We start from the raw sequence: 23,226 nt of genomic DNA on the forward strand, positions 1-23,226 counted from the left end.
TTGTAGTATAAATTGATGACTTCTACCAAAGCATTATCGCACGCTGCAGTTGCGAAATACGGTCCTTTCTTTTTTTTTCTCTTCTAGCCATTCCAGAGGGCTTGCGATCCTTGTTGTATAATTCATTTTGCCTGTGTAGCTACCAGATGTGAGTGGGCGTAGATGATGGAGGTAGACTGACGGGAGTACGGGCGGAGACGCACTGAGTGGAATTTTTATTCCTCTCTTAATTATTATGCATCGATAAATCTATGCTCCTGGGGCATTCCAAGGCTACATTCAAATGGGCATCGAGGATGCCGTTTATTACCCGCCAGTAGACATTGCGGCTGATTAATAGTCTGTTTTTTTTTACCTAGAAATCATTCATTTTAAGATACATAAAAGGAGTGAACGGTTTGCCGTACACTTGTGAAGGGTAAACTGTTAGTACAGTTTTTTTTTAAACTTGGTCATCTGTCACTAGTTATTTGGAAGGGGATGCAATTCTGCCATGGTTCAACATAATGTCCTGTCGCAAAATATACGATACTCCTCACCGCTTTACGCTGTTTCAAATTCAGACCCTTCTTCCCAAGTAATCAAAAGCATTAACGCAGAGGCTTAAATCAGCTACATTTCAGTATAGTTATTGCTAAATAAACTTGTGGGGATCAGGACGGAAATTCACGAAACTTTTATGTTTTAGAAATTTGTATGGACCGTAGACACTCGCCAAATTCCCTTTAAAGTGTCTACGTAGTTTATGAATAGCGATAAGCGAAGTGATGCCAGATTTTTTTGAGATGGATTCCGTGGATGTCATAACTTTTGATATTGTTTTGGCAGGGTGGAAGTGGGATTTTGGCAGGGTGCCAATCAGTATTATAAAGGGCGCCTATTCTTTTTATTTTGCAAAATCCGTATAATTCTGTAGAAAACACAAAAATCCGTATAATTCCGTACAAAAAAATTCCGTACACAGATAAACATATTTTGTAATTTTCAGCTACAAACTAGAGCAGGTTTTTGAATATAAAATTACACGTGTAACGATCAGTAATTCAATGAATTAAAGCTAGTTTAGTTTAGTTTAGTTTTATTTATTAACGAGACTTTCAGTGTTGAGCTGGTTCGTCCCGTACGTTTAGCCACTTAGTTACATAGTTTACAACTGGGTGGGACTCCAGAGTAGAGTTCCCCAAGTGAATGAGTTTAGGATTGAGGCCTCATAAGGAAGCCAGTAAGTCAGAGCTTGGAAGGTTGGAGCCCCAGAAGAGGGCCTTCTCTAAAGACGCACTGAGTGGAGTTGTAGTTTAATCAGAATTGTTTCCGTCGTAGTTGCTGCCATAACTATCATCCGGTTGTTGATAGCATAATTCGTGTGGTGTTGTCGTATAGATCATCCATTCTTTGGTGCAAGCAATGGAAATATTTACCTTATTTGACAAAACCCAGATAATCATGACAATTTGAATGAAGAAAAGAGACCTACTGCTGGCATGATTACCTGAGATTTGTCAAATAATGTAAATATTTACACCGATTGCATCGAAAAATTGGCGGTATCCATATGAAAATTAGAGAGTAGGCCGGGTATTGTCCGTCATCAATGTTCGTTTTAAGCTCTTTGTTGGGTTGTACAAAATCTTATCGGGTTCAATGGGCAAGTGTTAGATGTTTTCCAGTAGTCCATCTTTTCGAAAAAAAGAGTAATGTCGTGATTCTGGTCAGGTCCTCGCTAAGGGTATCTCTGATACTTCCTGATATGTCATAAAATTCGAGGAGCCTCTCATATTATGGGCAGTGGCTTATGATGTGTTCTATCGTGTGCGGGACATGGCAGGTGTCACACATCCTGCGGAAATAGTCGTTCCCATATAAGTTATGCACAGCAAAAAAAAAACTGAATTTTAATTGTAATGTAAGCATTCATTCACGTAAACTTGTATTTCATTTCACGCAAAGGAGTAACTTGTAAGCAACGTTGTTTACAAAGATGGTATACAATATGTTCAATTTTTCATGAAATGTCTCAGAACTTTACACGCTTTTTAATTTTAAATGTGTGGGAAATGTTAGTTTGCCCGTTGTTAGGCGAGACATCATGATCTGGGTACGGTGGCCTCGTGGGTCCACCTACCTATGTGTGTCCCGCTTGATCTTTTGAATGAAAGTATTCAAATCCTTGGCTGGGACCTCCCGGGTGTACATAGGAACTTCTTTTCCAAAAGCCGCCAGTTGGTCTACCTTTATATATTCCCGCGGCCACCGCAGTGTCCAGTGATCCAGATAAAAACGGTGTTTTTGCAGTGTATTTCTGAATATCTTGGATTCAGGGATGCTTGGAAACATCCGATCCCAGGGCCTCGACAACACTAACGGAATCCGTGAAAACCGCGATTGGTCTGCTGGCAGCGATAAAAGCAGCGGCAGCGGCAGCGGCAGCGTCCACCGGAAAGACGGTGTATTGGTCCGGTAGCTCGTGGCATACAGACTTTTGAGGGTTTGTAATTCCTATACGCCCGCGAGCTGTGGAGCCGTCGGAATATCGGATTGTTTGGCCATTTTATACGGTTCGTTGAAGTTCTGCTACCGTTTTCACTAGTGTGGGGGAGTCGGATCCTGCCCTAAACTTCTTCTTAATTTCCAAGTCAATCACGGGTCTGGGTAAGTTCCAACCCCTTGCTCCGCACCAGTGGACCCTGGCCTCCTGGGGGGGGCTCTAGATTGACAGTTTTATAAATGGGTAATTTTGCCTCGGTGAGGAGGAAAACACCCTCGTCAGGACAAACTGTCTTCTCGGCCAATTATCTGCCCGCTTACAGATAGTCTGTGTGGCCAGTCGGTCGACAGGAAGCATTCTGCTCTCGATGCAGGTGGCCACGTTAGGTGTGGACGGAAGATGACTAGAACAAATCCGGATAGCTTCTCGGACTGCGGGAGCTAGTTTTCCTGTCGCTGCCGTCCCTGTATTCTTAACTTTGTCCTCGATTTTCAGGCTTTTGGTCAGCTAGGTATTCGAGGCATTCTGCGTTAGTCATCTTCTCCATCCCATGGCAATTAATTACACATCGGACATAGTTGATCGTGATCTACGTTCCGTCCATGAGCTTGTTGAAGAGCAGCAGCTTGTCTATTAGCTCCTTATTCCGTACCTTCAGAGCGTATGTGAGACCACGAGCTTCCGGAAAAGCTCCATCAATCATTACGGTGATGTGATTTTCCACTGATTTGCGAAGGATGAAGGGACTCTCCGGTAATTTACCGGACACTGGCTCTCTCAAGGTGGAAAGGGGTGACTCCCCATCACATGACCGATAGTCTCTGAAAAATTACACGATCATGAACATTTATATCGTTGTTCGTTGAACATTCAATCTATTTCCATTGAACTTTCAGTCATGTGAGAACACATATGCATGAAATTTCAATACTAATTGATGTATTATTAAATGCTTTAACGTAAAATTAAAGTAGTATTGCTGCATGTTTTTACTAAGGCCAGAAAATACATCAAACTGCCAAATGTAAATTTACAAAATGTTTGCTGTATAGATTTCATATAGATCTATGGAAATTTCCGTAGATCTGGCATCGTTGGATGTAAATGTTGGCAACCAAGGCAATCGAAACGGTTGGATGCAAGGAGTGAAGCTGCCGGAAGCCCACCACAAAACGGAAGTGCTATTGGTCAGTAACCGGGGGACTCTATCCCTGTCAACCACAATGATACACCGTAGCTTACATGATTTTGACATTTTTGGACAATCTGACATTTTTGAGCATACTTACAGCGATAAAACTGACGTAGGAACGACAGAACAAAACAGCTTACTCTTTCACACTTGGACTTGGCACTCGGCTCTGGACCAAACAGTAGCAAAAGGCTTCTTCTGACTAGTGTGTATTCGTCGATACTGAGGTACGGAGGTCCAGCCTGGATTGCAGCGCTGGAAACCAAGCGGAATCAAGAGAATTGAATAATACATTCAGGCTCATGGCCTTGCAAATCGTGAACGCGTACAGAACTATCTCGTCGGTAGCAGTATGCGTAATCGTCCTATCGGCATCACCCTGGTGGAGGACAGCGAGTGCGGAAAATGGTAAGAGCGGAGACGCTGGCCAAGTGGTAGCGGGAATGCGACATAGCGGAGAATGGTAGATTCTTTCAACCTGGGTGAACAGAAAGCCTGGAGAGCTAAACTTCTGCCTGACGCAATTCATATTGGGTCATGGCTGCTTCAAAAAGTACGGATACACAACGTCACCCTTCTGTCCGGAGTGTGGAAATGTGGAGGAAACACCAAGATACGTGGTCTTTGATTTGAAGCAGTGCGAAGCAGTATCGTCGCCGAAATGTATCGGAAGGAGGGCACCTGGAATACCGTCAACAGGGTATTCACTCAAATTCTGTTGGAGTTGCAACGTAAATGGAGAGACGAGCAGTTATATAGCAAAACCGGCTAGCACTGAGATCATGAGATGTGAATGAGCATGCTCCACGCTCTCAAAAAGGTATCGGAATCACCGGCGCAATTGTTTTTGTTGACATTGCTGCTGGCTGTTTCGTCGCATCGGAATACGATTTTTGAACAAGCAGCTTTTTGTTCTGCATACAGGACGCGCCGATGTGGATGAATTCCCGGCAGTGTCGGCAGGTTTGACGTTGGCCAAAATTGAACATAAACGTCGATTCACCGTCTACCAAGACCCACGACTCAATGCAATGAGATAATCGGAAATTGAAATTGTTGATCGCTACCGCACATCTGTTCACGTACTGAGATGACGTCACCTTTGCGAATAGAAATTTGGTGATTGCATCGTCCGACACGTCCTTATGACTAAATTCTTAACATTTCACCTGGCCCACACAAAAAAAAAAATCTGAAATTTAACTATCGCGTAAAATCCCCCTTCGTTTAATTTTGAGCTATAATTGGCATAAACAGCGAAATCGTTAACAAGCTTGCATACAATATTGCTCATTTTTGCGATATTGCGCTTAAATTTACACTAAATATCGCGTTAATTTATGCCAAATCTAGCATTGATTTTATGTGCGGTATAGCTCGCAGAAATTTACATGATTTTTTCGAACGGTGCAGAACAGTTCCAACGAAATTTAGCACCTTCACTTAATCCCGTTTTTTTTTTTGTTGGAAAAACTGCATAATCTATGCGGAATGTGTTCTCGTGGCGCACCATCGTAGTACGCAGGAACACACAACGGCTCGGCGATGAATAACGCAATGAAACGAAAAGAAAAGTAAGATCCTGATTTAGCTGTAACGTAGACGCGTCTGCTTGGCTCGAAAGGTGAGCGCTAACATACAATGTGCTCTAATAGGCTTTGTATTGTATCTTATAAACTAGCACATCAGAACAAACGTGTTTTTGATTTGTGCACGGTTAAATCATTAATATTGTTGATGCTTTCTGCTCGATACAACGGAAATGGGCGATTACGACGGAGTAGCGCTCTACGATACCCTTTGACGAAAATTCAACAGATGATTGAAGCAAAACAATAAACCAGGTAAAATTGAGAGTTCCATAAGGGTTTATTCTGCCAAGCTTGTAGAATAATGAGCTTTATTATTATTATTATTATGATTCATTATATAAATGATTTGCCTTCTGCCAGGTGCAGGCATGGAAAATCATTTGCATTAATTTCATACATTCATTTACATTCATTTGCCTCTAACTTTTTTCATCAACAGCTTTCCGCAAATTGATGTATAGAGCTTTTGTAGGTTTTCTTATTAGCTACAACTTTTACTTATAAATGAAATCTGTATCTCTCATGCATCACGAACTAGAGCGGGCAGAACTTGTTACTGTTTTTCAGTGAATGTAAAATACATTCACTGAAAAACAGTAGTGTCTTCTGTTCGCTCTGGTTCGTCGTGCATAAGAGATACGAATTTGACTTGTTAACAAAAGCTACAAAAGTTCTATACATCAATTTGCGGAATGCTGCTCAAGAAAAAAGTTAAAGGCAAATGAATGTAAATGAATGCACGAAATGAATGCAAATAAATTTCCATGCCTGGCCAGGTGTACAAAAAAAAAAAAAAAAAAAAAAAAAACATTTCCGACCTAATAGGATTATCTTGAAAACAAAACCAAAAGTTTCCATTGATACGTACGACCGTACGTTTTTCCGAGTGGGCGCAAAGTAGTTATTATGATTGAAGTGAATTTCAATCATCAATAACCAGAGGGCACACCATTATGGACATGCATAATTAGTTTTCCAATGATGTTTTAACGTAAACATCAGCTATCGAGCACGAATGTTCTTTCAATTTCCAACTCTCGAACTTTCATACAATCAGCATTTTCGCTGGCAGTTGAATTCAATTGACCTCCTGTCCGGAGCTTTCACGGCAAATGAGAACGACCCAGATTTGAGTTTAGTTCCCTCATAATCGCCAAATGTGCAGGAACTCAGCGATGAGTAAATTTGCCTCATGTTTTCCCAGGTTTTTCCAGGATTTTCCAGGGAAAAATTCCCGAATTTGAGAAAAGTAAAGATTGGATTCACTCAGTCTATTGGTACTACTCCGAGAATGAATAAAATTTTCGTCAATTTCCTCATTTTCCGGCAGATTTTTTAGGTTTTCCACAGGAAACCATGAGATAAATTTTACTCATCGCTGAGTTCCTGCACTTTTGGCGATTATGAGTGAACTAAACTCAAATCTGGGTCGTTCTCATTTGCCGTGAAAGCTCCAGACAGGAGGTCTATTGAATTCAACTGTCAGTGAAAATGCTGATTGTATGAAAGTTCGAGAGTTGGAAATTGAAAGAGCATTCGTGCTCGATAGCTGATGTTTACGTTAAAACATCATTGGAAAACTAATTATGCATGTCCATAATGGTGTGCCCTCTAGTTATTGATGATTGAAATTCACTTCAATCATAATAACTACTTTGCACTTTTGGCGATTATGAGTGAACTAAACTCAAATTTGGGTTGTTCTCATTCGCCGTGTTGTTTTGCAAGTTTCAGGAATGAAAAAGCATTTTCCATAAGAAACTCAGTTTATAACCTTAGTATGATTGGTTTTGGTTGTATAGCAGCTTAATCAAGATAATTCTATGAATTTGTTTTACTCTTGATTTCTAGCTTATTATGTACTAATGGACACGAAGACGATCCAGCCCAGGGCTGAAAGTCTCCTTAATAAATATATTTAAAAAATACTAATGTACTATTTATTCGCATTCCAATCTCAATTAAATTGAGTTCCATTTAAGTGTTACGTCTACTGTGATGAAACAATGTATTATTTATGCACTCCAAACATATTATCCTTATAGGTTACGACAGGGGAAGACAGCCGCCTGTACTAAGTAGGTCTCCCTTCGGATTATTGAAGTAAATAAATGATATTGACTTCTTTGTTATAATATATTTGATGATATTAAACACATTTAATCTTGATAACAGGTGAATCGTCAAAATGAACAACATTAACGAACATTGTGTATAGTGGTGGCCGAAACTTGTTATTTTGTGTTCATGGAATTGAATGTTTTAGAGTTAAAGGGTGTCCACGATGAAATTGCCACACTATGAAATTGCTCTAACTTTTTAACCGTTGGGTAGAATTTAATGAAAATTTGGGTGGATTTAGTTCATAGTGCATTATTTACATCCTGCAAGTTTTAAAGTCCTGTGATCAAAACTCGCGGAAATGGAGTCGAAAGAACAGCTCGTGCGTGATAAAATCTTGCGCATTCATCACGAGAACAAGGATCTCTCGCATCGTTCCATCGCTAAAACGTTGGGAATCGCGAATTCCACGGTGTCGCGAGTGATTAAGCGGTTCGAGGAACGGTTGACCACCGATCGGAAGCCCAGAAGTGAAGGAAAAAGTATTCCGTACAACACCAAAAATCACAACCGCGTAGTTGGGGCCTTCAACCGAAATCCGAACGCCTCCATTAGGGATGTGGCTAAGAAGCTGCACCTAAGCCGAAGTTTTGTCCAGAAGGCCAAAACTAAGGCTGGGCTTCGAACGTTCAAGGTACAAAAGGCCCCTAATCGCGACGAGAAGCAGAACAAGTCCGCCAAAACCCGTGCCAGGAAGTTGTACCTCAACATGCTGACAAAAGTTGAATGCTGCATCATGGACGACGAAACATATGTGAAGGCCGACTTCAAACAGATCCCCGGCAACCTGTTTTTCACGGCCAAGGATAAGTTCAGCGTTCCGGAGCATGTCCGCACTCAAAAGATGTCCAAATTTGCGAAGAAATTCCTGGTTTGGCAAGCCATCTGCACGTGCGGGAAGCGGAGTGCACCTTTCGTGACCCAGGACACGATGAACGGACAGGTGTACATAAAAGAGTGCCTCCAGAAGCGGCTGCTTCCTCTCCTGAAGGCCCACAACGTCCCAACAATCTTCTGGCCGGATTTGGCCTCATGCCACTACTCCAAGGACGTGCTGAAGTGGTATGCGGACAATAAGGTCAATTTCGTGCCGAAAATGTTCAACCCTCCCAACACTCCGGAGCTCCGCCCCATCGAGAAGTACTGGGCGATTATGAAGCAGCACCTTCTTAAACGACCTAAGGTAGTGAAGACAGTCGAGGAACTGAAAAAAGTATGGGTTTACATGCAAAAAACGGTTGATTCACAGGTTGTGCAGAATCTTATGGCCGGGGTTAAGACCAAGGTGCGGGCATTTGCGTATGGACTGTAAATAAAATACGAGTAAAATGGTAAAATGAAGTTTAATAGTTATTTCTCAATCCCTGAAAATTTGATGACAATCGGATGAAAACTCGAATTTTGCGAATCAATTTTGTGTGTGGCAATTTCATCGTGGACACCCTTTATTCTATCATTTATCATGTAAATGTAACTTTACTATAAGGAAAACGCAAGTCTGTTCGATGAACAGAGAAAAATAGAAAATTGTTTTCAAATTATTAGGTACTATGGACGTTGATACAGCTTGACTTGTAACGAGGTAGACGGCCACTTTTCCATGTGGTTGGATCAAAGTTGGAACTGAATGTAGTAAATAACAATATTTAGTTTCTGAAATACATTATACTTTTTCGAAAACATTTCATTAAAAACAAAACATGAGATGTGAATGAATTCACTGGAAGGTCCAATATTCGTCAAAGTGCTAAATCCATGAAACGTTCAATGGTGACGGTGATAAGGTAAATTTTGAATTTTCTTACTACGCGGCACTAGTGTACATGTGAACTTCCTATATACTATAAGCTTTATCTTGATATCCTGACCATCTAGGAAGATGCTGTTTCGGCAAACTTGGTCAACTGGTCAGCGCTTTTTTGATGGAGTGGATGCACTTCAATCGTTTCAAAAATATGGTGTAATATTACTTGCCTAAAAGGACAAAATTATCATTAATGCAGTGCCTGACCTGACATTACGCTGCTTTTACTACATTTGTTTATTTTTGTGGTCATAAAAATTATATGAGATTTTTGATATTATTGAAGGGCATTCTCTTGGATGTAATATTAAAATTTATTTTTTGCTGTGTAGTTCACAATTTTCTCACTACCCGGCGCAAGTATGAATGTGAACATTCAGTATGTGCTACACTTCGAAAGCCTGACCATCTAAAAAGTTGCCGTCTTTGGCAAAGTCACCTGACCGACTAAGGTTTTCCCACAGACAAACAGATGTAACTCTTTGAAAAAGTTTTTCTTGAAAACATAAATAGTATCTCAAAACATATGACCTCAGTAACGACATCTCTCGGGCTTCTCGCGGAAAACAAGCTTGCCCGCTAGCTCGCAAACAATGTTGCATAAAAGTTCTATACAATGTATAGAAACGTCAAAGTGATCCGATGCCAGCGCTGCGGCGAGTAGTTCGCGGAACTGATAATATTCAAATCAACCGTTAAATGCATGAACGAAGATACACAATGAAGAGTTACGTCTGTTTGTCTGTGGTTTTCCTGATGACATGCAATTATAGTGATAATGTTGTGAACTAATCTCTCTCCCATTCAGAAGGGTTCAATCACCTGAACAAATTTTCCGAAGACATCAACTTCTTAGATCTTTTTTCAATAAATAAATTTTCTTTCTCATGCAACTTCTTAGACAATCACGACATCAACGTTAATTCCACTAGCCAACCTTACCTCGCATGGTTTTCTTGCTTTATTTTGACCTAAAACATCATCAAATGAATAGGAAGTGTCCTGAAAATCAATGTAATTAGGGAAAGTACTCTAAATATCACTTTATTTATCATGGAAATTTTATAGTTTTGGGTAAATTTTGACGGCTTGTTCATTACAAATAATATAAGGAAATTGTTGGCCCCTAAAAAAATGTAGAACCCAAACCAAATATAATGAACGTTTTGGTTTGTAGTCTCATTCTGTCCTGTCATCAATCAAATCGGAATTAAAACAATTCACATACTGAGGAGTTGAGGAAATTAATAAGATTCTCAATAACAATAACAATACTTACACAGCACGTCGAGCCGCATATCCACTGTCACCGGATCACCAACATTGTTATCTGCCGTGCACTGATACACGCCCGCCGCTTGTCGCTCTACTCGTTCCAAAGTCAGGATGGGACCTTCCCCAATTTTGGTAGCGACTTTTGCGGGACTACCCTGGAAAATAGACAGAAAATAATGATGTAACAAATTGAACCGAATTAATCTGCAATTTATTCCACTGACTGGGTAATTAGGGGATTGCGTGGTGGAAAATTGACAATCAGATGCCGTTTCTTCAATCATAATCATCGTGCATAGCCTAGGATGCAACGATCATCCCAAGTTATGGTGTGAAAATCGTTTTCCGAGATGTTCAATGCTTCGCTTGATCAGGAGGAGAAATTAAGACCAGTTATTGGAAAGTTCAGCTTACGAACGACAACGGCCTCAGATTCATCGATTTCAACACTTCCAAGAACATGTCCTACGTTATATTTATGAAGTTCCAGCACAGTTTTACTTAAGCTACATGGATCGTTATTGAGAGGTTTTGAACTCCTTCCAATGCGGTGACAATCTTTCGTACAACATTTTGAAGGGTCACTGGACTGCAATCCCGAAAAAAAAAATGTAATTGCCTCTAATCCGGATGGTTATTTTTCTTGGAATTATTACGTCCCCAATGGGACTATACGTCAACTTAGTGTTCACTTCCACAGTTGTAATGGAGAATTCTCTAAGCCTGCACGATTTTTGCATTAGTATTATTGTGTGGTAACTACAATGATACTCAATGACCAGGGAAGTCGAGAGATTTTTCAACCTGAAAAATTTCTAGACCGGACCGGGAGTCAACCCCATAGCCGCCTCCAGCATGGTCTTGATTTTTAGCTGCACCTTTTCCAAATGAACTATGTGAGGCTCCACAAAACACCGTATGTTTCGTGGCTATATCATGTGGAACTACATCTAGGACATTCTGGACGCTCAAGTAACTGAAGATAGGCAGCACCGAACTGAGGTAGTTGGCACAACTTTGAACAATTGGAAAAATTATGGAGGACGTTGGATCGAAACGGGTCACAGAACAATGGGAAGCAAATAGGAGATTATGATCAATAGATGTAACTTACCCGTTTAGCCCAGTAAATGGACGGCACTGGATTTCCGGAAGCTTTGCATTCTAGTGTAACCACACCGCCTTTGCGGGCCGTCAACTGCCCACTGGGTGGTATCACTCTTACGCTGGGAGGTACTGAAATGAATCAAGATAAAATAAGTTTTATATTAGAAATCATCATTATTGATATATTCTTAGACCATCCTCGCCGGTGCGCAATTTAGCAATGACAATCATAACATGAAATCATACTAGCGGATGTCAAACAGGTTGTGAAGTAGCAACATTTGGTCAACATTGGCAACATAACAACCGTTGATATAACCTTGTTTTAAGAGCTCTGTGGTGAAAGGAGGAATAAGAAATCATCATGGTATTTGATATAAAATTGTTACACAATTTGTTAGAATAAAATTTAAAACAACATATTTACTAAGTTTGTTAGCATTTAGTAGCACGAAAAGTGAAACGGTTTTTTATTTTTATTTTTGTTTTGTTTTTGTCTTGAGCCGGGAGTATAACTTAAATTTATTTAAGGGCTAAGGAAAAGTTTTTCACATGGAATTGGGCTAATAGGGTTAATGTCCCTAATGTCAGCCTACCCGACCAGAACGTTATAACAAAATTTTATCATGATTATATCAACTTCTGTTATACATAACAACCGTTGATATAATCTTGTTTTAAGAGCTCTGTGGTGAAACGAGGAATGAAAAATCATCATGGTTAGAATCAGATCATCATGGTTAGAATAAAATCATCATTAGAATTCAAATAGTGCATATGCAATCAATGACTCGCTTTCATCTTATTTTTGTTTTGTTACATATACTTAAATTAATTACTTTCATATAGCTAAGTTTAATGCTTATTCTACTATACTGAGAATTATAACAAACTTTGTTACACATATATTTAGCCAGCCTCCGTTTACGTCAGTGCAGCAAGAGTGCAGAGAGTGAGTGGTGTTGGGAACACCCGATTTATTTTTAACTCAGTTGCCGGCGCATGCGAACAAAGAAGGCATACACAAAAGGTTAGCTTGCATCTACTTATTCTTCAACAGTAGATTTAGACTAGATGGTAAAGGCTCCAGATTTCCCACAAGCCATAATTGTAAAACGTTTGGGTTCGAATCCCTGTGGCAGCTATATAGATGCTTTTTGTGTTTGTAAAGCAGGCTAAAATGAGGGAGAGTGGATTGGGGGGGGTGGTGATCTTGATTTTTTAATATTTTAACAACAATCTAAAAATAGAAAACACTCAGAAAATTTGTTACCCAAAAACCGTGTTAAAAAGTCCAGTTCATACCCTTTTTAGTTTTTACCCTAATGGGTTATTTTGTAACAAGGTGCGTTAGAAATATGATATAACCCTAACAATAGTTGTTATATTCTTGATAGTACGTAGAAGATTTCTTGTTACATTTTTTGTTATTTTAACTACTAACGGTGCATGTTTTATAACAGACTATGCTACGAATAATTTTATATCTCAAAAACACAGTGTGCTTTATTTCTATTACTTCCTTCTGGTCGGGTAGGTATACATCACACAATATCACCAGCGATCAAAACAGATCTCCATTACAATAACCCTTCCATCAAAGTTACTGAACGTAGTCTGAAAAACACCAAACGGCGATATCTCACCTCTAATGATCCAGTCCCAGTGTCAAAACTGTCATGGATGTTATGTGGGAATGACCACCAACAGCCTTAAGTCAAGGCTTGCTGGTCATTTATTAATATAAATTATAAAGATCAAGCAATTCAAATGTAAAAAGTAGAAGGGTCTGTGCCTAGGGGCACGAACGGAAGCTTGACGTAGAACCGCTAGTGTACGGAACAAATGTGAAGCGCATTTAATTCTGTTAATTGATCGTTCTCTATTATCTTAGCTCTTTCCGTTTTTGAATTGTAGGCGTGCCAAATTTGTAGTATTTTTTTTTTAAAGAGAAAGTTCATGAGAGAATCGATCAAAATCACTTGCAACCCTGCTTCCAAGTTACAAGTTACAAGATTACAGCTCTGGAGAGCTGTGTGGTTGTTGGGGCGTGGCATAGATAAATTCTATTGCTACTCTTTACTGTAATAAGGTTGTTGGGATAAAATCGAACTGATTGTCAAGTACCCGGAATTATCACCCACGTGGAATAACCTACCTTCACGGCACAATACATACCCTACACTTCCACCGCTACATCAAAACGATCAGTCAGGAGAAAAAAGGAACCACGAGCGCAGTTTTGAATGTTTTTCTATTTTTCCATACCCATATTTTTGATATTAGCGTTAGCGTTAGCGTTGTTATGATATACTTCGTAGATTGGATACTAGCGACACTCACGTCTCTTCTGAAATTCTCAGTTAGACTACTTTCAGGAATAATGCTGAGGAGTAAACATTGGTTCCAATCTAAACAAGAGTAACAGAAGCATGACTGTCGCTATTCCCGGCCACGCCCATCTTTACCATAACTAGGGATAGGGAAGGAAATGTTGATGTAGTACTTACTTAACGAGAGGCCACCGACTTAGCGACACCCTCATAAGTGCTACGGAGTTGGAGGGTTGGGTAGGGTATTGGGTTAGGATTCACCTCAAGTTGGCGATGCAACCAAAAGTATGTATTGTTTATTTGTTGTTTATTTAATCTCTCGATAGCCGGCTATCGCAAGAACATATTAATTTTGTTTAGTGATAATGAATTTTAAGAGTCATGATGGAGAGCTTGGGATTAAACCCATGATTTTCTGCTCAGTAAACAAAAACGATCCCTCCAGGGTCATCGAGCATCTCAGAACCATAACGCTTCGCGACAATACAGGACTACGTTTTCGCTTGATATGCAAATAGTTTCCGAGGTTAATGTTCAATATCAAATATACAAATTATGGTGGCGATTTATTCACAGCAAAAAAATAATTTTGATATCACGTCAAAGTGGATGCACTACAATCATGTCGAAAATATGGTGTAATATTACTTGCTAAAAAGGACAAAATTATCATTAATACAATGCATGAACTGACATTACGCTGCTTTTACTGCATTTGTTTATTTATGTGGTCATAAAAATCACATGAAATTTTCGACATGATTGTAGTGCATCCACTCTGATGTGATATCAAAACTATTTTTTTGCTGTGTTGTGCTGTGGAAGAGCTTGGGGTTAAATCCATGATTTTCTGCTCAGTAAGCAAAATCGATCCATCGAGGGTCATCGAGCATCTTATAATCCACAGCGCTTTGAATAACTATTATTTACGATATTTACATGAAATAAATAAAATATAAACTACAAACAAAACGTGACTGCTAAAATCTCATAAAGATATTCTCACAAATATATTTCACGCCACCAGGAATCTCAAAACCATTAGACGTTATAATCATACTCTGCACATGTTAGACACAAGAAGAGGCCAAAAAGCAAGCGTCCGACACACAAAACCCGTCAAATCCACTTGCAGTCACAATCAACGATTCTACGAATCGCGAGCGCTCACGAATCATAAAACCGCTGACTGCGACACTCTGAAAGCGAAATTGGCAGGCTCTATGCGTCAAACACCCGCCCTCCAATCTCCACCCGCATCCAACAGCACAAATCTCCATTACAACATCTAACGAATTCAAAACTCCGAAAATCACTCATCTATAGCAAGTGAGTGGAAGCAACCCTGCATGCAACCATTCTTAATGATACACTTGTTCTGCCTATCTTTCTATTAGGCCTGTGGACATGCGTTAGCTTCGAAACTTCTAACCAAACTGGGTAAATTTTCAGATCACAAAAAAAAAACTTTCAAAGGTAATTACAAGTAAGATAAATATTGATTATTTTACGCGAAAACGAGCAAGTAATATTAAATCTCTTGTATCATATGCTAATGCAAATTGACTGTAACAAAAATAATATGCTTAAATAAAATAAAATATTAATAAAATTATATGCAAAATTTACAAGAAGATCATTACTTTATTGGTGAGAAGTTTTTAATAAGCCCTCCCAGTTCCTCTGTATACAGAACAAATCTGATACTATAATCAGAATTGCTCAGTCTGCATAATGCAGCCGATTGCATCAAGGAAGTTCTATTAACAACCAAGAATTAATCGTTTGAGGTATACTGAAGCATTAAGAAGGTGATATGTGTCACTATAGGAAATCATCATCGTTGCAAATATAAAGAAATTAAACATAACCCTTTGCTTCAGTACCGTCAACCTCCATGTCCATGGGGAGGGCATACCCATATTTTTGATATTTTGCACGAACTAAAAGTGCTCTCTGTATAAAACCGCTTTAATCAATATTTTGTCTGTCATCCATTTTCTATTTGTGGACGCGCGTATGCACGTTAAATCGTTCCACATAACCAAAACTAAGCGCAAAAAACAAAACCAACCGAGCGGAGAAAAAACTGATCGAATAATCGGCCCGTCCGGCATATTAGCTTTCTTAATGTTTGTTGATTTAAATTTTCACGAGCATGTAAATTTATAGATTTTATCGCTGAAAATCCGATGTTCTTCGATAAGTTCTTACATCACGGTGTGATATTACACTGAAAGAGAAAATTAATCGAATAAACGTATAATTTTATGAGTTTTATCATGTTTTTATTATGTGCATGATTTTTAAAGTAAAATTAAATTAAAATACAGTTTAAAGCGATGTTATTTTAAAATGGTTTTGGTTTACCTGCCATGTAATATTCTTTATTTTTTGCTGTGTGGAATTATAAGAGACTGGAAGGAAATTATTGGCTGCCTTCTAGGTGAAGTGATTCCAGTGAAATTTAGCAACACACGCACTAATTGAGGATGGTTTAAGATAATATTCAGTATCAAATAAGATTCAAAATTTCCGAAATCAATCTAAGCTCAATTTGGATAACCTCCAATAAGATTCAATTATATTTTTTTCTGCTTAATAACTCTGAAAGGAGAACAGATTTGGGTCAAGCTTCGCTTGTCTGGTTTCGTGCAACTAGTGCAAAATTGTGTAAAGTTTGTGTTTGTAATTCAATTCAATTCGTGTTCAAGCTAATGCAGCTAAGCCATTTGATCTAGCAAATGCATCTCTTCGCATTCTTTTTGGTTACCCAGTATGACCTCAATCGCGTGTGATTAATTGTTTGCTTGATGCGTTGCGCCGGATTTTCGCTGGCACGAGTGTGGTGCAGAGGCTGTTATCGCGATAAGATGTGCAGTGTTTGGCCTAGAAACTTGCTTGCATAGAATGGCCGGAATGAAAATGATGGAACTACTATTACTACTACTACATTCTGGCTAAGGACGGTGTGTCCAGTGCTGTATGAAAAAGTCTTCATCATTTCACTCGATCCATAGCTGCAAGTCGTGGAGGGTCTACACGATCCTGTTGCAATCTGGGAAGCCAAGTGATTTACAGTTCCATGTTCCAAGATTCCTATTGTAGTCCTTTTTTCGTCATGTTGGTCTTTACCGATTGTTTTGATCCGTATTAACGAACAAAGCGTTATTTATAACTTTACAATTTTTCCACGGAGGTTTGTTGGACCTGCTCTAACTCCCTGTCTCGTAATAACCCCCTGCGCTCACAGCTCAAAACTGGCTCGATTTTGGGGTCTATCTCCGCATCAGGCAGATTAATACTATAGAGATTCAAAGTCATATTGCTTGCTAGCCTGGACGACACTCATCATGTTTGTCGTCATCGTTGTCGCCACAGGGTTTGAAAGATTATAATAACAATCCAATCATAAGTGATGTGATGTAAAATAAAGGGCTTTAGAGCATCCGTTTTTGATTACTGAGCAAAACATCATGGATTTAATCGCAGGCCCATTCACATTCAAGAGTTGTTATTCGACTTCTTTCTTAACATAAACGCACCACGTACCGTTTACCAAAACTAATACAGCTGCAAACCCAACCTTTTTGTCCAACCTCCCAATGATTACTCGTGGAAGTGCAGAAAATTTCTCGGTTTCCATCAAAGCGAGTACCATGTCAATACATTCCTACGCATTCCTTAATTGACCTACATTCGGACACGGCCGGCAATGGTATTTCCTATTGTTAAGTCATCAGTTTCTACACTTTGAAGATAGTCTCAATCATCATCTATTGGTTGTTTGGGTTATTACAGGTGATCTGGCAATAACGGAATAGCAATAAGTCAATAACTCTAAAAGGAGAACAAGCTGAAAACTTCATAAATTATTAATCAAATAGTTTCAAGAAAATCAAACATACTCGTACTCTTAACGCTCGACAAATTCATGAAAAACCACAGCAAGCAAAAAGAAAAAAGGAAAAGTTCAATCACTGGAAAAGCTCAATCATCCGTAGCTACATCAAATTTCTGCTTTCCTGTGTCGTTTTTCCTTGCGTTAAAACCATTTTCACTACTTGTATGAAGGAACTAGAACTTTGTTGGTTATTTTTGCCCTATGGGCGTATTCCGAGGTAGGGCAAAGTGGAGTTGATACGGATGGTCAAAGGAACAGCTATTTCTTTCATTTCTACACTTTTGTAAATAGCACACAACGTTTAACAACGTCCCTTTGAGCGGTCAACCCCACCGCTGCCGGTAGAGTGAAAGTTGAAAGAAAACCTGAATTAATCCACCTATGGTGAGACTGGTCCTTCTTACTAATAATAATTCCGACAAAAGTGCTCTTATTATGTGATGTGATAAATGAATTCCCAAGTGATATGAGGTATTCCTAGTCAAAAAATGGCCCCTTCTCCGGGGTTACCCATAATATGTCCAGATAGGACCAGTGTTGTTCTGGACTCTTCAGATGACTACGATTGAATTGGTTTATGAATTCTTATGATACTTGATTGGTCACAAGACGGCTTTTGAAACTAGTCAGAAATTGGCCACTTCCACGGGGTACCTAGAATATGGCCAAATGTGCCACACTTCTGGGCACTCCAAATGACTACACTGAAAATAAAATTTGATTTAATTTGCCACACTCACTACTGATTTTTGTTCGTATTTCGTTCGTATTTCAACGAAAATGTATTAAAATAAACACGGATTATGCGTGCCCCAACGAAATATTCGTATCCCAATAAAACAACATTCATACAATGTACGAACACAAATAGAAGAGACACACAAATTTCGTTAAACAATAAAATCTTGTTTCTATATACGATTACATATCGTACGCTTTTATTTTGACATTTGTTCTATTATTATTTTTTGTCGTCAATCAGTGTGTATCGTTTTATTGCATTATTTGTAGTTTAGTGGTGTAGAAGATTTCACAAAAAGCGGATTCAACCACCGCGGAATAAAGCAAGTGGCTTGAAGCTGAGTGGAAAAAAGCAAATCATATTATGTGCACAATTTTTGTTTTGGTTTTCTTCTAGAATTTCAAATAAAATTCAAATGTTTCGAACTAATACCAAATGTTCACATTCATTACATTTGATTCACAGTCCTAAACGCATGTGTTCACCCTCTGGAAAAAAAATATGATTGATTGCAAATCCAATTTGACATGAAATTTTGACATCTAGTTGCTTTCCAACAGGTCGGGTTAACCTAGTTTTTTTTGACATCTGGTAGTAATATTTTTTTAATTTTGATTTTTGACCTAGGACTACGTCTTTAATTTCTATACTGGGGGTCACATTGAAAAAAAAAAAATAAAATTCAGACATGTAACAAAAAATCCCAAACACGGACGCAACGATAGCTGATTTCTCGCGTCACCTTTCAAATAGACCAATCTACACGGTTAGAAAAAAGTACTCAAAATTAAGTTCTTTTCACTCATTTCGGCACTATAGTGCTGGAACCCAAAAGTAGGTAAAGTGGTTCAAAGTAATTTTTATGTACTTGTGTGCAGTTCGTATGGAATTTTCCACTAACTTTTTAACCAAAAGTAAGTTAGTTGTACCGAACAGTAGGTAAATATGACTATACTCAACGTTGGGCTCCCACACTTTACTACCCCTGTTGGGTGGTTTTGCTCCTCCGTTTTTGACAACATTAGAAGGGAAAAAGGAGACAAACTAGTAAAAAGTAAGTAAAAGTTAACCGTGTAAATTTATCGATTTTCTCTTTCGTTAATAACTAGGCTGCATGCATATTTTGATCTAATTTTTCTAGATAGTCTGTTAAAAGAAAGTATTAGTAAGCATATTAAACAGTTGGACATATTTTTGGAGCCGAGTTATTAACGAAAAAGAGAGTCAATGAAGATAATCGATGTAGATTGGTCTATTTGGCGCGATATTTGTTGTGCTTAGACTGAAAATGTATATATTATTTAAAGTATCCGTCCATTGTGTCGCAATGTGCCTCTGGGAGAAATAATGAATTATTCAGTTCTTTTGACAGTTTTGAACCGATGGTTATTAATAACTTGTGCGATGAAGACTTCAGGGAAAGTGGGGCAGTTTAGTCAACTTAAGAAAATCATCACTTAACATGCAAAATTCAGTGGAAATTTTAAATTAAGTTTAATCAAATTGATGGTTTCAAGTTCTATTTACATCATGAATACACATTGAATATTAAAAGTAAACTTTTGAATCTTTTGCAATGAAGTTAAACCGTTGGGGTAAAATTTGCACACTGTCTGGGTGGTATGAGCGACCTTGTGAACAACGGATAAGAATATTATGTTCTCTTGAGGCTTTATGAAGGATCAACAATGAACAGCTTTAGCATAAAAAGATTTTACAGAAACAATTATTTTCTGTAGAATAAATTAAATTTTCGGGAGTACTGCCTATTTAAGGCTACATTTTTTCAGTCTTGTAAATGACTGATTTTTTTACCAAAACAGCGGTTTCAAAACGTGATTTCATATGCTAAAGTCATATTAATGAAAGCAATAATGGAAAATTGAAGAATTGAAGTTGAAATATCAATGGTGCTCATTTTGCCCCAAATGGACTTACGTTAGATTTTGTTAAGAAAATCTTTAATGTTTATTAAAATCTAGATAATCATCGTTTCATATCAGAAACCAATGACCATTTATAAAGCTGCTGAAGGAATATCAACGATAAGTTATAAGAAACAACTGATAGACCTTATTTTCTGATTCAGAAATCTTATAAAAGTTTTGTTATTTTGAGCTAATTAACATTTTCCGAATATTTACTCTAGTTAGACTTAAATCAAATGGATAGTTGAAGTAGGCTTCAAGCATTAAGCCTGCGACAGATTTTTTGTAAAATATGTTCAATAAGTTGGTGTTTGAGTGGGTAGCCACATTGCCCCATTGGCCATATTGCCCCACTTTCTCCTACGGTAAATCCTGTACCAACATCCATCGTCGCCCAGAAACCTGATTAACCTTACGACATACAACGAAGGGCCTAGTAGGCCCTGGACGTAACAAAAGCTTTTGTACCGTTTTAAAATAATTATTTTGAATATTATCGATCCCAGAGCTAAAAATCTCGACATTATCATCAATTCGGCAGAAGATAATAATCTTCCATCGATCCGAGTATGAAAAGCAACATCACACAATCCATAATGTTATATTTGTGAATAATGAAAAAAAAAAACAAAATTGTTCGAAAAAATGACGATTATGATTATTTATATAACAACAATACAAGCGAAACCGAACATGTATCAACGAATGAACAAAAACACATTTTGACCTCAAAACTCAGCGGTTGCCTTGATCAAGAGAATGTTGTCATGTCAAAATTCAAATTCATGGCCACGGTTAGAAAAAAGTACCCAAAATTAAGTTCTTTTCACTCATCTCGGCACTGTAGCGCAGGAACCCAAAAGTAGGTAAAGCGGGTCAAAGTAATTTTCATTTACTTGTGTGCAGTTCGTGTGGAATTTTCAACTGGCTTTTTAACCAAAAGTAAGTTAGTTGTACCCAACAGTAGGTGAATATGATTATACTCAACGTTGGGTGGTTTTGCTCCTCCGTTTTTGACAACATTAGAAGTAGAAAAGGAGACAAAATTGTCAAAAGTAGGTAAAAGTGAACTTTCCATTGGGTACTTTGCTTTATTGTATTCTTTTATAAAGTCGCCGCAAAATATCAGCTGGCAATTTTTATTTTATGATCACTCTTTAATTGAAAACAGACAAAAATTCACAAACAGGCTCCATTGTCATGGTATACAATGTGATAATTCAATAATCAATAAATTATCTCAACATTTAGTGGCAGATCATTCATTAATTTTGGTAACATACATAAATTCTATAATCCATATTAATTTTCCTATGCAAGCTCCGATCGAAACAAACGCTATGAAGTCACTACAAGGGTGATTGAGTGAACGAAAGAAATGAATCGTGCGAAGCGGAATGAAAGCCGAGTCAAGCGTATTTTGCATGCGCACTAGCACCATCTATCATCCACATTCCCAAGCATTGATTTGCAATCGGAGTATCCCTCGTTAATGCAATTTTTTCACTAGTTGCTTTTCCCTCGTTCTGTCAACGCGTCAGCTGTGTTGAATAAAAACAAAACAGATGGAAGTCAGTGATGTCGGTTCTACGAAATCTTCCGAAGATCTATAGAATTGATTAAATTCTGCAGAAATACGGATCCTTAGGAAAAATTCACAGAAGCTAAGAGTTTTGCTTAGGGATTTAATTTTGTTTGCTTAGTGTGCTTTTTCTTTTGCTGGAAACAAGTTTTCAAACGAGGTAAAGCATCACTTATTAGTGCCCTTGCTACCACCGCTCATCACTTTAATGTCATCAATGATATTCATGGTGAAGTATTGAACATCAATAACTGATAAAAGTTAATTGAATATTACAGTCATCCACATGATTTGTTCTCGAATTCCGTGTACATCGTACAACGTAATATTAGGAATGGAATGACCAATGTGCAGCAATTTTGATGTAATATTATATTATGTGTCTCCAGTGGGATGCCTTGACCACTTATCATTTTCAAGAGCTGATATCTACTAACTAGACGTGAAAAAGAGCTTGCATCACTGATAAGATTGAAATGTGTTGGCTTGCTCAATGCTTCAGTAGCGCCACCATGACATATGCAAGCACATTCCCAACTAAAACATTATTTGTGATGAATGTGATAGTGAGAGTTATATCTGTTTGTCTGTGGTATTGGTATAACCTTACAACCCACGATGGCAAATGTTGATATTTATATGTTTACCATTTACAATTCCCTTCCCCTTTCTTTTAATTATGCATGAATAAACCTGTTATAAATAAATAAAAACATCCATTCCATAATACCTTTTAATAAAAACTCTTGTGATAAGCTCCAAAAACCGAAAAATATCTGAATCTTTACCATTTGTTAATTATTTTTTAATTATAAAAGTTTAACAAAAAAAAAAAACAAGTTTTAAGACCTGAATCATAGGATTAACAACCTGCTACCAGACCATCTTACTTGATGCCAGGCTTGCTTCCACTCACTTGCTATAAAAAATGATTTTCGGAATTTTGGAATCATTAGATATTATAATGATATTTTGTGCTTGTTAGACCCAATAAGAGATTGAAAGGCAAGTGTTTCATACATAAAACTAGTCAAATTCGCTTTCAGATAGTCACAATCAATGATTTTACGACTCGCGAGCGCTCACTCTGAGTGAAAGATCACGAATCATAAAGTCGCTGATTGTGACACTCTGAAAGCGAAATTGACAGGTTTGAAATGT

At 38.1% G+C, this 23,226-nt stretch overlaps 1 protein-coding gene across 1 annotated transcript in view; it reads right to left on the bottom strand.

Moving 5' to 3' along the window:
- klg (klingon) overlaps positions 1 to 23,226 on the bottom strand; it is a 468,581-nt gene that overhangs the window by 76,303 nt on the left and 369,052 nt on the right. Inside the window, exons 4-5 of the mRNA XM_065226477.1 lie at positions 11,584 to 11,705; positions 10,474 to 10,624 (exon numbers count right to left, since the gene is read on the bottom strand). Of these exons, the coding sequence (XP_065082549.1) occupies positions 10,474 to 10,624; positions 11,584 to 11,705 (273 nt within the window). The remainder of the gene's footprint in view (positions 1 to 10,473; positions 10,625 to 11,583; positions 11,706 to 23,226) is intronic.

Source organism: Ochlerotatus camptorhynchus, unplaced genomic scaffold, assembly GCF_037179485.1.
Source record: "Ochlerotatus camptorhynchus isolate MF236.1 unplaced genomic scaffold, CSIRO-AGI_Acam_v1.1 ptg000251l, whole genome shotgun sequence".
NCBI lineage: Eukaryota > Metazoa > Arthropoda > Insecta > Diptera > Culicidae > Ochlerotatus > Ochlerotatus camptorhynchus.